Here is a 15,304-nt window from a genome sequence, read left to right on the forward strand (position 1 = left end):
TGGAAAAACCATATGTATAACATGGGAGTAAAGTGCCTTTTCCTCCCTTGAATGATTACTGCCCTCCGCTACGCGTCGGGCAGTAAACTTCATTCTCGGGAGGAAAAGAAGCACTTTCCTCCCTTGTTATACAAATAGCTATTACTTTATCCAATTTCGAAATGAAGGGCAATGACGGATTTTATACACGCAATGTACAAGATGCACCGGACGAAGTTAGGTTTAAGGGAAAAGTGAAATTGGCCGATAAAATTTTCATCTCAGAAGCTAGTGTTTCACAGCCGTTTGCGGGGCGTGTGCGCGGTGAAGCTCTCAATGCTGACATTTACGTTGACAGGTGTCTTACAAAGCTTGTTCAATTTATAAATACTCATCACCCCAATGATGAAATCATATTTTGGCCCGACCTAACTTCATGCCATTACGCCAGGAGAACGACAGATCGTTAACTGCTCAAAATATAAATTTTGTTCCTAAGAGCGACAGCCTACAAATGTGCTTCAGGCGAGACCTATAGAAGAGTCTTGGGCTGTTTTTAGTCGAATCATGTATAATCATGGCTGGGAAGCCCAAAGCAAAGATCAGCTAAGGCGAAGAATTTTGCAAAAATTTCGTGAGATCGATTTAGAAACAGTCCAAAGGCTTATTGCACATGCAAGACCAAATTTACGTGCCATCGAAGATCACGGACCTCTTTCTGTTCTATAAAAATACATTCTAAACTTTAAATGTGTAGACTTAATTACCTGTATTTAGATAATAAAATAAACATAATTTACAACTAGAAAATACATACCTATTTATTTTTTCCGAAAACTTTAGGGACATACGTTAGTATATTGTACAACAAGAAAGAAAAAAAAACATATTTCTCACGAGCGCAGAAGTTTGTTGGCACGAGCCGAGGCACGAGGCGAGGGCCGCAAATCAAGCGAGGGAGAAATATGTCGTTTTCTCACGTGTTGTACACTGTACTTTTTCTATGGATGCGTTTTTGTCAAGAGTTAAAACTTCAAATTTGAATAATTTAGGTGCTTTTATGTAGATTATATGCCAAAATGGAAATAAAATACATATTATGCACATTAGTAGGTATTTAATATTCTTGATATTTATATACTTTTATTTATTTAAAATTATAGTTACCAGTTATATTTGAACAGTTTTGAAAGGTAATTTTTGGTAAGTTTTAATTTGACACATTTTATTTGACATAATATTTGTGTTTGTATTGTGCATGTTACCATGGAAACCGCGATTCTACGTATGGAACCCGTGAGAAATAGTATATTGTACAACAAGAGAGAAAAAAGACATATTCCTCACGAGCGCAGAAGTTTGTTGGCACGAGGCGAGGCACGTGGCGAGGGCCGCAAATCAAGCGAGAGAGAAATATGTCAGTTTCTCTCGTGTTGTACACTGTACTTTTTCTACGGATGCGTTTTTGTGAAGAGTTCAAACTTCAAAATTAAATAATTTAGGTGCTTTTAGGTATATTATATGCCTAAATTGAAATAAAATACATATATACACATAGGTATTTAATATTCTTAATATTTATATACTTTATTTATTTAAAATTATAATTCACAGTTGAACAGTCTTAAAAGGTAATTTTTGATAAGTTTTGACAAGTCTGAACACATTTTGTTTGACAAAAATAATTGTGTTTATATTGTGCATGTTACCATGGAAATGGCGATCATATGTATGTAAACCGGCGGTGAACCCGTGAGAAAAAATATTTCTCACTGCAATGGCCGACTTTTCTCACTGCCTGAGAAATTGTTCATTTTGAATGTATGTAAGTAGTGAGAGAAGTTGCACATTGTATAGCATCCATAGAAAAAAATATTTCTCACTGCAATGGCCGACTTTCTCACAGCCTGAGAAATTGTTCGTTTTGAATGTATGTAAGTAGTGAGAGAAGTTTCACATTGTATAGCATACATAGAAAAAAATATTTCTCACTGCAATGGCCGACTTTTCTCACAGCCTGAGAAATTGTTCGTTTTGAATGTATGTAAGTAGTGAGAGAAGTTGCACATTGTATAGCATACATAGAAAAAAATATTTCTCACTGCAATGGCCGACTTTTCTCACTGCCTGAGAAATTGTTCATTTTGAATGTATGTAAGTAGTGAGAGAAGTTGCACATTGTATAGCATACATAGAAAAAAATATTTCTCACTGCAATGGCCGACTTTTCTCACAGCCTGAGAAATTGTTCGTTTTGAATGTATGTAAGTAGTGAGAGAAGTTTCACATTGTATGGCATCCATAGAAAAATAATATTTGAAGCGGGAGACATTATGCCACATTTAAGCTTGCGGAAAGACACCCTTTCACTCCCCAGATCCACCCTTCATTTTTTTAAATTGCTTCCACCTTTTTTATTTGATATTCTGATTCTCCCCTTTATGATTTCAAAAATGTATAACACATGATGCTTAAAGTGATTAGTTTATGAGAAAATAAATAAAAAAGCAAGAAAAATGAATTGAAAAAAATTATTTTTTTAACAATTTTATTACGAACATTTAGAATGAACATTTCACTACCAGAAATTTTAACAATAATTCAAAATTTTAACAATGATTATTCAAAATTTCAAAAGTAATTTTGAACAATTATTGTTAAAAATTTTTGGTAGTGAAATATTCATGTAAAATTTATATGGTATGCATAGTCAATGAAGAAGTTGTAGTCAACTAGTGCCAATTTTTAGATTAGTTATAAAAGTAACTTTATTATGTTATAGCTTTGTCTAGGTCTAGACATTATGTTTAGTAATGAAGCTCAAAATAAGACAAAACCTCGCAATTTTTACAGAATTGATCAATTTGCTTGAAAATTTGAAAATAAGTAGTGGATAGTCCAAGGATCAAAATCTATACGATGCTGAAAGGCGCTTTTACCATGGGGGTGGTTGCCACCCCATCGCGTGGGTGGAAATTTTTTATTATATTTTGATCACAAAAGTTGGTAAAAACATTCATTCTAAGCAAAAAACATTCTATACATTTTTTTGATAAAATTAATATGTAGTTTTCGATTTATTCGCTATCGAAAGTGTTAGTTTTACATTGAAAAAAGCAATGTTTTAATAAGTTTTCTGCTAATAACTCCAAAAGTTTTCGTTTTATCAAAACAACTTTATTTAACAAAAATGTACCTTTTAAAAAAATAAACAAAACCATTTTTTTTTATTTTCTTAAGACCAATAGTAATCGAGCTATACCAAATTACATGTTAGCTCTTCTTCGTCAAATGCTAAATATTGTAGTTTCAAAGTCAAAAGACGGGAAAACTATGCATTTTTCGAGGATAACTTGTTCAAAATAATTTAAAGTATTTAAAAATATCTATCTCCAGAAATAAAAAAAAAGTCTCTAGCTCTAGACAAAAATTAAGTGACTTAATGAAAAGAATGTCAGTCCCTATTTTTTTCAGCGAAAAAGTGATCGGAAGCAACCTCCTAATCACCACCCTAATTAAAATTAGTCATAGACCTTATTTGGTCTTCTTAATTTATGTATTAATAATAGGTTCTAGAAGTTTGACCGGCTTAGAATGAATAGTTTTAAAAAAATGGAGTTAAAAGCGAATAACGAATTTTTGTAGTTTGGAAAAAATGGCCTTTTCTTCAGAATAGAAATATTCTCATCAGAGATACGAAAAAATGTTTAAATACGAAATTGTAGCCTATTTAATTCTCAAGAACCTGGTTTGCAAAAATGTTTTCTACGACAAAAATTGAGTGAGCTATTGACCATTAAAACTTGTAATAACATGCAAAAACCACCTTTACCAACCCTTTCAAAGTCACATCTTTTTGCGACTGAGGATTTTAAAAAGATTTAATATTATTAAGCTTACAGATCTTGTAAAAACCTACAAAATTCTTTTTTACCAAACTTTCTAAGATAAAAAATAAAAAAGTTAAAAAATCAATATATTTTTTTGACAAAAAAGGAGAAATATAATTGAAAGCATAATAATGTAAGTTCGCGGTGTTTTTAGTCATAGGTCTTATTCATTCTTCTTTATTTATGTATTGTTAATAGATTCTAGAAGTTTGACTGGCTTAGAATGATTAGTTTTTAGAAAACTGGAGTTAAAATCGAATAACGAATTTTTGTAGTTTAGTAAAAAATGCCATTTTCTTCAGAATAAAAAGATTAGCATCAGAGATACGAAAAAATGTTTTAATATGAAATTGTAGGTTATTTAATTCCCAAGAACTTGGTTTGAAAAATTTTTTTCTACGGCAAAAATTGAGTGAATCGTAAATGAGTATTATCGAAAAACATTGATTTTTTCGAAATAAAACTAACACCTTCGATAGCGAATAAATCGAAAACTATTAATTTTATCAAAAAAATGTATAGAACATTTTTAGCTTAGAATGAACGTTTTTATCAACTTTTGCGGTCAAAATATAATAAAAATTTTCCACCCCCGAGATGGGGTGGCAACCATCCCCATGGTAAAAGTGCCTTTCGGCATCATATAAATTTTGATCGTTGGACTATCTACTACTTATTCTCAAATTTCCAAGCAAATCGATCCATTCTGTAAAAATTGCGAGGTGAAAAGCTTCGGTTCCTGGACTAGTTACCTAATATACTTTATTAATAAAAACTTACCAAAAACAATTTATTCCTAATGGATTGGATCTCCTGTTTCCTTTCCTCCCGTCTCTCATCTTTCGAATTTTGCTCTCCCTGTTCCCATTTATTCTTCACTTCATTCAGATTAGTAAAATGGAACGGTTTTTCCTTTTGCACCCTTTTGGCCCTGTACAGAGTGGGATCCTCTCCTTCGGGCACTTCCTCCTCCTCTTCTTCGGCTTCAGAAGAGGACTCTTCGATAGGTATTCCATTCAATGCTTCGTCGGATACACCGACGTCCATGCCCTTAGCTTGGAATCTTAAAGAAAAAAATATTTGTTAACAAAATGGTAATGATATGTATATAAAAATAAATGCCATTGAAATGTCTCTGGAGTTTAATAAAAATTGATTGATTGATAGAAACGGTGGGTGCGAAATAGGGCTATCCAACAGTACGGTATTTAGTTTTTCGGTGAGAAACGAGGCAATAGTATTTACACACGTACAGTACAACAAATTTATCTGAAACCGCGAAGAAGACAAACGGTCGTTTACGTTTATCGACAAATATTTTTTATCAGAGCACTAATGCCGAAGTTAAACTGTTTGAGGTAATAAAAAAGGGTGATAAAATGTTATTAGGTGAAGCTATTAGTCGCAATCATTAAAATGCACAATAGTCTATTAAATCAGAAATCTATAAACATTTAATATCATTTGGTTTCAATAGTAAGTAAATGGAAGTTTACGCTTCGCTTATTTTCGTAGAACTGAATATTTACTTCTCAATCCAAGAGACCTTGAAGGTTTCAGCTTGTGTCGACCTATACATATTTGACATTTGTTCATTTGTTATGGGATCAGAGATGGGACAAGAAGTCAGGATAGGTCGATAGAGAGAAATGAGTGTAGATATTGTCACTAACAAAGAGTAATATATCCTATATATTTAATTTATAACAAAAAATCTGGCAACGTTGCAAATTGACTAAAATTGGTTTCAATGGTAAGTAAATGGAAGTTTACGCTTCGCATACTTTCGTAAAACTGAATATTTACTTCTCAATCCAAGAGACCGGATGACCTTGAAGGTTTCAGCTTGTGTCGACCTATACCTACACATTTGACATTATTTGTTCATTTGTTATGGGATCAGCGATGGGACAGGAAGTCAGTATAGGTCCATAGAGAGAAATGAGTGTAGATATTGTCACTAAAAAATAGTAATATCTTTAAAAAAATGTAAATGGTAACACAAAAAAAATTGAGAATCAAATTATTCAGTAGAATTTACTACGATTGAACAGAAAAATATTTTCCTATCACGAAGACTGAAGACAAATAACGAGGGAAGTATTAGCCATTTCAAACTCAGACTTCTCTGAAATATTTGACCGGATTGAAAAACGTTGCATCCTAAAACATTTTCTGTTACTCTAAAGTCCTCTAGAGGTTTCTATAACATTCTAGGATAGTCCATAAGTATTTCGAGGCCACCATAAAGTCTTTCAGAAACATTTCAGATTGTTCTGAAGTGTTTCAGAGGTTTCAGATTTAAAACGTTACAAAACAGTACTGAAGGATCTCAGGTTGTCCGAAGCCTTACAGATGCACTTGAAACATTCCAAAACAGTTTCGAAATGTTGTTGGCTGCCGTAAAGTCCTCCAGAGTTTTCTGAAACCTTCTAATATGTTCCGAAGTCCTACAAAATATACTTAGATATTCCCATAGTGCTCAACCTCAATCAATCAATATGGAGCCATTATAAGAAGTAATAGACTTAGATCTGTATGTGGCAGTGTATTTATATAGCCTTAAAATACGCATCATTAGTCTCTGATTACAATTTCATCGATATTTCATCAATTTTATGACTTTCAATTTGTCGCAAATCAATATTTCAAAATCAGAATATATGCATCTCGGAGACCATTGCCGATATTTTATTCGTTTGCATTGATTTTGTATCGTATTTCCACAAAACTCCGGTAGACGAGGCTCGTCCTGGGCACCAGGACCCCGATTTTTGACCCTTCGCTTCGTTATCGATCATTCGCTATCTGGATCTCGATTTTTGACCCTTTGCTTCGTTATCGATGATTCGCTATCTGTACATTAAACATATACGAAGCGAATACGTTCGATAACGAAGCGAAGGGTCAAAAATCCGGTTCCAGATCCTTGGAGACCATCACCAACACACCAACATAATATTCGTGATCAGCTACCACAAAATCTTCCCGAGTAATGAGTTTGCACTGATTTTGTATCGAATTTCCATAATATTCAAGAAGGTGCCCATCGAACCCCAAATCCCCCGAATAGTAATAATAACTCATTTCCATTATTTCCGGATTACAATTTTTGTATGGAATGGAGGAAGTACGCTACTGGTGATTGTTTATACGTGTGCATTTGTGCTCTGCATTAAAACTCGAAATAACGGGATATTACGAGCAGATAAAATACGTAATAGTGACCATTGGTAAATCAAATATCCAAGAAGTGGATAGAGGTGAGAATACTCTATAGAATAACAACTATTAAAAGGTGAAACCAAACTTAAAATAAAAATTAAGTTAATAGGCAACCAGTTATACTGAAAAGTGTATATGTTAGGATAGATAACGAACATCTGAAGCGTTGATCTGTGTACGTACCGTGCAAAGACAAGGGTAAAGAAATCAGGATGAGCATGAGTAAGGAAGATATTATGCAATCTAAGGAAATGATCAAGGAACTGATAAATGAGACTGCAGGAGACATGATGAAATATACTGAAAGGAACTGATAAACGAGGTAAAAGGAAAGAATAAAATATACAGAAATGGAAATGAAAGAATTAAGAGTTAAAATTAACCAAATTGAAGAAACAGAAGAAAGGCTAGAAATAGCTGATAGGAAAGACAGAAAGAACAATATTATAAGCGGTCAAAAAATTCCAAATGTTACTGGCAGATTAGCATACAACAAGAAACAATGGTCAACATGACATGTGACGTGAAAAGACGTGTCAGTCCCAACACTGAAAAGTAAAAGAAAAATTTCATCACTTCGAAATACACCTTGAAAAATGCATTGTCCTTGCATATCGATCTTGATATATTTGGTGTACTGATGTTAAGACTTAAAAGTGTAAACTTACTCTTCACCTCTGGTAAAACTCGGCAGAACTCTCCGTATGATCCACATTTGTACTAATTTTTAATAAACAATACCTAATTTAATTTTAGTACTAAACGAAATGAGTAGGATTAAATAATTCTACTTCAGACTTTATAACATTGTAAAATCATAAAGGTATTTTTGTTTATACTTATCAAATCGTAGAGATTTGTATCTGTGAAGAACAAACGAATGGTGCAACAAATTTAATATCATGCAAATAAAGTACGGTTCGGAGAATATTGTTATTATCCAGTTAAATGTAATACAAACATATAGTGCAATTGATGATTATGAGGTAATGTACGTAAGATAAGTAAATGAGCAGATGAGATCATTTACCAATTACACAAACACAACAATATCAGAACTTCTTCTTCTAAGGGTGTCCGGCTCCTTCAAAACTACTATGCTTACGTTTCTTCCACCCTATCCATTTCTTTCCTTAAATTTTACCATTCAGAGTTAGCCGAAGGAAATTTTATCTTGGTGCCCGATTACATGTCCAAGATACCCTAGTTGACGTTTCTTAATATTTAATATTTCTGTTTCATGTGTCTCGTCCTGTAAGAACATTGGAGGTCATCATGACCCTTTTTACTCTGTCTACAGACGTACTGAAGAGTTGTATTGTTATTTTTCCACCCCACTGCTTTAAATTTTTTAACCACGACATGCGTCGTCTCCTCGGACATATTTTTCCTTCAACTTTTCCTTGTATAACCAATCGCATTAACACATATTTTTCATTTCTTAGTATGTGACGAAAGTTGAGAAAAGATGAGAAAGAAGGTCTATTCAGGAGAAGAATAGTAGAAAAAATATGTTGGAACATGAAAGGAAGCCCTAATACAATTTTGAGAAAAATGGCCAGTAGTATTAGAGAGACTGCTATTGAAATACTTGGGAAAACGTCAGGAAAAAAATTTGAGGATAAAGAAACTTGGTGGTGGTCAAACGAAGTACAAGGAAAAATAAAAGAGAAGAGAAAATTATATAAAAAGTTGCAAGAAACCAGAAAGGAAGCGAAAGTAGCAGTAGCAAAAGCCAAAGCAAAAGCGTATTCAAACCTATACGATCAACTTGATACCAGGGAAGGCGAAACGAAGATATATAAAATAGCCAAACAGAGAGCAAAGAAAGCAAAAGATTTTAATCAGATTAGATGTATCCGAGATGAAAATAATAAAATACTAGTTCACGAAAGGGATGTCAAAAAGAGATGGAGAAAGTACTTTGATAGCTTATTAAATGAAGAATTTAACAGACAGCCTGTAGAGTAAACGGAGACAGTAGCAGCAATGGTCACCAAAATAACAAACGAGGAAGTGGCTCAAGCGCTTCAAAAAATAAAGAAAGGAAAAGCGGTAGGACCAGATGATATTCCTGGGGAAGTATGGAGAGCATTGGGAGAGATAGGAACAAGGTGGCTAGCAGGTCTATTTAATAGAATTATGGAAGTTGGATAAATGCCAGACGAATGGAGAAGCAGTATACTGGTACCTGTTTACAAAAACAAGGGAGATATACAACAATGTACAAACTACAGGGCTATAAAACTGCTTAGCCACACCATGAAAATATGGGAAAGAGTAATTGATAGACGGATACGTGAAGAGACCGAAATATCCGAGAATCAATTTGGCTTTATGCAGGGCAGATCAACAACAGATGCAATTTTCATTATAAGGCAGTTGATAGAAAAATACAGGAGTAAAGAAACAAACGCTCATATGGTATTCATTGATCTTGAGAAAGCATATGATAGAGTTCCTCGAGAGATTCTGTGGTGGGCACTCAATAAGAAAGGAGTCCCTGGTGAATATGTAAAGATTGTGAGGGATATGTATGAGGGAGTAACGACTAGTAAAGACTAGGACAGGTGTGAAAGAGACTGATAAATTTCATGTGAAAGTAGGATCGCACCAAGGCTCTGTGCTTAGTCCGTATTTATTCTCATTAGTTGTGCACCAGATAACAGCGAAACTACAGGGTAACATTCCATGATGCTTAATGTATGCTGATGATGTCGTGTTAGTAGGAAATAGTGAAAGAAACTTAGAACAAAAACTGGAACAGTGGAGGCAAGCTCTGGAGGAAAAAGGTTTAAAATTTAGTAGGACAAAAACAGAGTATTTGGAATGTTCGTTTAAAGATGGAGTTACTACAAATAAAATGGTATCTTTGGATGGTGAACTGATTGTAAAAAGCAATAGTTTTAAGTACCTGGGATCGGTATTACAGAGTAATGGAAAAATAGATGGATATGCATGCAGTAGAATTAGGGCTGGATGGATGAAGTGGAAAGAAGCGAGTGGTGTGTTGTGTGACAGAAAAATTCCAATGAAGCTGAAGGGAAAATTCTATAAAACAACCATAAGACCGGCTCTGATGTACGGAACTGAATGTTGGGCAGTGAAGAAGAAAGAGGAACAACGAATGCATGTGGCGGAAATGAGAATGCTTAGATGGATGAGTGGAGTGACAAAGAAGGATAAAATTAGAAATGAGTACATTAGGGGAAGTCTAGGTGTGGCACCAATTGATGCCAAAATGAGAAAGCATAGGTTAAGATGGCTTGGTCATGTTCAACGTCGAGACGTTAATCGCCCAATACGAAGAATAGCTGAAGTGCAGATTCCTGGAAGGAGTAGGAGAGGAAGACCAAAGAAGACCTGGGGGGAGACGATAAGGCAGGACATGTTGGTAAAGGGGATTGACATTGATATGACCCAAGATAGAATTGTGTGGAGAAATGCAATTAGGGAAGCCGACCCCGCACAGGGATAAGGCAAAGAGAATGATGATGAGTGTGTGACGAAAGTTGCTCATTTTTCTTTCCTTCATAGTGTTGAGCATTTCTTTTATTTTTCCGTCTTTCTTAATGCCTCCGTGTGTGTTACGTGTTGTGTCCATGATATTTTCCACATTATTCGATAACACCACATCTCATCAATGGCAAGTCTTTGTTCAGTTGCGTCCGTAATTGTCCAGGCTAGGCTTCAACTCCATTATAAAAAGACAGAGAATTAGTAGCATCTCAATACTCTAGTTCTAATTTCTATTCCCAGTTTTTCATTACATACCTAATACTGGTTTCATCTTATTGAAAGCGCTTCTAGCCATCTCAATGTGTAGTTTTATGTCAGGCTGCGATCCCATTGTTCATTTAGCTCCCATCCCAAGTAGTTATTGTATCTGGGTACTTTCTCTAAGAGCCCCCGCAGACTGCAGACCTTTTATTGGTCGATAGTTTGGTCGGCTTCTTCATCAGTACAGAGAGTTATGCATATGCACACATTACACCGATTCAGTATCGGCCGATAAAAAACTTTGATGGGCTTCCCGATTGCCTTCAAACTAATTTGTTGGCCAACTATCGGCCGACAGTTTAATCAGTGTTGGCTAACTAGGACTTGCGCACACACGACGATTGTTTATCGGCCGATAGTTAAATTCTCTTCTAGTTTTGGTGTCCAATATTTATGCGATTATTTTCTGAATATTTTGCGAAAAAATGGCATTGTCTAATTCACAATCGTTAATTGTAGAAATCTGCATGGTCAAATTAGCATGACTAATAGTTCATTGAAGCTGACTAAGGGTGCGTTCATTACGGAGACCAAAGGATGGTATCCTAGCCTAGAGCATGGTATCGTACTCTTCATATTCGTGAATTCTCGCATTTAAAATAATGCATTTATTTTACATAGCGATCGATAATATAGTTTCTATCGCCAGGTAAAATAAATACATTATTTTAAATGCGAAAATTCACGAATATGAAGAGAACGATACCATGCTCTAGGCTAGGATACCATCTTTTGGTCTCCGTGGTGAACGCACCCTTAGATCATCCGATAAAAGGCGAAAAACTTTTTTGGGTAATCAAGTAATTTAGAATGCATTGTGTAGCATTTTCCACTAAATAATCTATCAGTGAGAATGCATCATCAGCATCATCAACAGCTATTCCATCCATCGCCAGAAGGAAGCCTCCCTTAGGTGTGACCATTCATTTCTGTTTGTTATTTTTTGCATCCATTCGTGACCAGCCATTCATTTGATGTCATCATTCCATCTTGTTTGAGGTCTGCCTTTACTTCTTTTGCTTGTCCTTGGTTGCCATTTAAGAATTTGCTTCGTCCAACAGTTGTCTTCCATTCTTCCTATGTGTCCTGCCCAGTTCCATTTTAACATGGCAATATTTTTTGGATATACTTTTTACCGTCGTCTTATTTCTTCCAACTGTGAACTGGATGCACTCAATCCTCTCGGAATTTCTTCTTGGTTTTCCTCCTCCGTTGTTAGTCCATTATTTCACGGTTTTTGCTCTAAATTTTAAAGAACCGCTTGGATTGACATGAAATTTGGCATACGTATAGCTTACATGTCAAAGAAAAAAAGTGATATTGTGCCGATGTGTGCTTTTGCCCAGGGGGTGACTTTTACACCCTGTTGGGGGTGAAAAATTATATGTCCAAAATAAGTCCGGAAATGGGTAAACTGACTAATTTTAAGTAACTTTTGTTCTATAGAGCTTTTTCGCCAAGTCAACACTTTTCGAGTTATTTGCGAGTGAATATGTTCATTTTTCAACAAAATAACCACATTTTTAGACGCTTTTTCGCAAATAACTCAAAAAGTAAGTATTTTGTCGAAAAAAACGTTCTTAGTAAAAATATAGCTTATAAAAAAGTAAAAAAAAAAATGGTGTACGCGTTAGGTCTTTGGATCTCATAGAACCGGAGTTATAGCCAATGAAAAATAGATTCATATTCACCAAATTTCAAATAGAATATTTCAACGTGAAATATCCAAAAAATTAAGCACTGTTTGGGGAAAACCCATTATAACTTTTTTATAGTGTTTAAAAAAAGCTTTATTTTTGTTTTTACAAAAAGTTTCTAGCATTAAAGTTAAGCAAGTTACGCTCAAAATAAAGTTGGTCCCTTTTGTTTTTCAAAAAAAAATCGGGAAGACCACCCTCTAATTAGCAACTTAAATGAAATTAATCGTTACCGCTCCACAAATTATTTTACTTATGTTGTGTTTATATGATCTGTAAGTTTCATTGATTCAAAGTGCTTATTTTTGAAAAAAATTGGTTTCAAAGTAAAATTTTTAAAAATTTAAATTTTGAAAAATATGCTTTTTTTTTAAAATAACTTAAAAATTGTTAGAGATACCAAAAATCTCGAAAAACAAAAAAAGTCAGATTTGCTTTTCTGAATATCATGTATTTTTTTGTTTTTCTGTTAGACAAAAATTTATTAAGATTTGGTGTTTCTAAATTTGCATACATTCGTTATCAGTGACTCGTTCAACCCCTTTTAACTGCAGCCCTTTCAATAATAAGGACTTTGAACCGATGAAACTTACAGATCATAAAAACAATATATACACGAGTCAAGAAACTTGTGAAGTCGTAACGATTAACTTCATTTAAGATACTAATTAGGGGGTGATTTTCTCGATTTTTTTACCAAAACCAAAAGGGACTAACTTTATTTTGAGCGTAACTTGTTTAATTTTGATGGTAGAAATTTTTTTTATAAATCAAAAATACAGCTTTTTTAAACACTTTAAATAAGTTGTAATGAGTTTTCCCCGAAATGTGCTTCATTTGTGGTTATTTCACGTTAAAGTATTCCATTTGGAATTTGACGAATATGAACCTATTTTTTATTACCTATAACTCTGCTTCTACTAGGTGTAGAGACGTGATATATACACCATTTTTTTTAATTTTACAGGCTATATTTTTGCTAAGAACGTTTTTTCGACAAAATACTTACTATTTGAGTTATTTGCGAAAAACCGTCTAAAAGCGTGGTTATTTTGTTGAAAAAATGAACATATTCACTGCCAAATAACTTGAAAAGTATTGACTTAGTGAAAAAACTCTATAGAACAAAAGTTACTTAAAATTAGCCAGTTTATCCATTTCCTGACTTTCTTTGGACGAATATTTTTTCACCCCCAATAGGGGGTGAAAACCACCCCCAGGGCAAAAGCACATATCGGCACAATATCACTTTTTTTCTTTGACTTGTTAGCTATGTGTATGCCAAATTTCATGTCAATCCAAACGGTTCTTTAAAATTTAGAGATTTTGCAATATTTTACCGTTAAAGAACGGACTATGTATGAGAGCGATAATAACATTTCTGGAAAATTTTTGCATTGTGCAACTACTCACTTAACAGTCAAATAAGAACTTAAGTACTAAATCGTTAAGGAATAGTCGGTCGGCTGTTGCTAGTGTGCGCCCTTTTCGCCAACTCGACTGTTTAGTTGGCTCGGTATGCGCACTAACAGCCCAACCCGACTAAACTATCGGCCGATAAAAAGTCTGCAGTATGCGGGGGCCCTAAAGCTTTTCCTTTAACGTAGATTGTTTCGTCTTCAATCTTGTTCTTACTCACAATCATGATTTTTGTGTTTTCTGTGTTCAAAGCCATACTATACCTTCCGCAGTACTGCGTAGTGCGATCAACCAAAAGGGCCTAGCCGGGTAAGATGATGAAAAGTGCCCCCAACTCGATTCGAATTCCATATAGGTCACCGTTTAGCATATATAGTGAAAATAACTTTCTGAAATTTTTAGCCCCCTAGGTGGTCATGTGACCCACCTAGAGCCTAATTAGGCTTTTTAAGTTTTTATTTTTTATCTCAGCCGCATCGAGAACTAGCGAAAAACTTTAAATAAAAAAGTTGTAAGCTTTAAAAAGTTCTGTCCGAAATTTTTTTTTTATTTTTGGCGGGAAATTTAAATTTTAGAACGATTTTAAAATTTTAAATGAGTATAAAAAATAACTAAAACATTCGTTTTCACGAAAAAAATATGTAACGTGTATTTTTGCATAATATTTCACCCTGAATTTTTTCAAATTTTTAAAATTGGTGAAACGCACCTTAAAAAATAAAAAAACCGCATTTTTTCGGTTTTTTTTTCGTTTTTTGATACAATTTTATACATATTTTTCAGAAAAGGTAATACCGTCACTAGAATAGGTAAAAAACTGAAAAATAATTGGGATTTGCTTAATAAAAATTTTTTGTAATCCCATCCATTTTCAATATATTGAATTAAAAAGTTCAGACTGTTACCCGTATACGCGCCAATGATAAATATAAAATTCTTAATTGTATGTCAAAAAATGCACAAAAACTACCTCTTAAAACCCGCCAAGTTTTATTACAATGTTGCCAGTAGTTTCGGCAAAATCGTAAAAAATGTGTAAAATTTTGTTTTCTTCAACGCCCTGTATCTTGAAAATGGATGGTGTTACAAAAAATTTTTATTAAGCAAACCCCAATTCTTTTTAAATTTTTTATCTGCTCCAGTGACGGTGTTACCTTTTTTGAAAAATCTGTATAAAATTGTATCAAAAAACGAAAAAAAAAACCGAAAAAATGCGGTTTTTTATTTTTGAAGGTGCGTTTCACCAATTTTAAAAATTTGAAAAAATTCAGGGTGAAATATTATGCAAAAATACACGTTATATATTTTTTTCGT

At 33.9% G+C, this 15,304-nt stretch overlaps 1 protein-coding gene across 11 annotated transcripts in view; it reads right to left on the reverse strand.

Moving 5' to 3' along the window:
• The window catches only part of LOC114338004 (F-actin-monooxygenase MICAL3), a 688,439-nt gene that overhangs the window by 69,115 nt on the left and 604,020 nt on the right, over positions 1–15,304 (reverse strand). For all 11 annotated transcript variants that reach the window (XM_050647134.1, XM_050647137.1, XM_050647132.1 and 8 more), the window contains one exon: positions 4,650–4,932. In XM_050647134.1, coding sequence (XP_050503091.1) covers positions 4,650–4,932 — 283 coding nt within the window. The remainder of the gene's footprint in view (positions 1–4,649; positions 4,933–15,304) is intronic.

This window comes from Diabrotica virgifera, chromosome 3 (genome assembly GCF_917563875.1).
Source record: "Diabrotica virgifera virgifera chromosome 3, PGI_DIABVI_V3a".
Classification (NCBI taxonomy): domain Eukaryota; kingdom Metazoa; phylum Arthropoda; class Insecta; order Coleoptera; family Chrysomelidae; genus Diabrotica; species Diabrotica virgifera.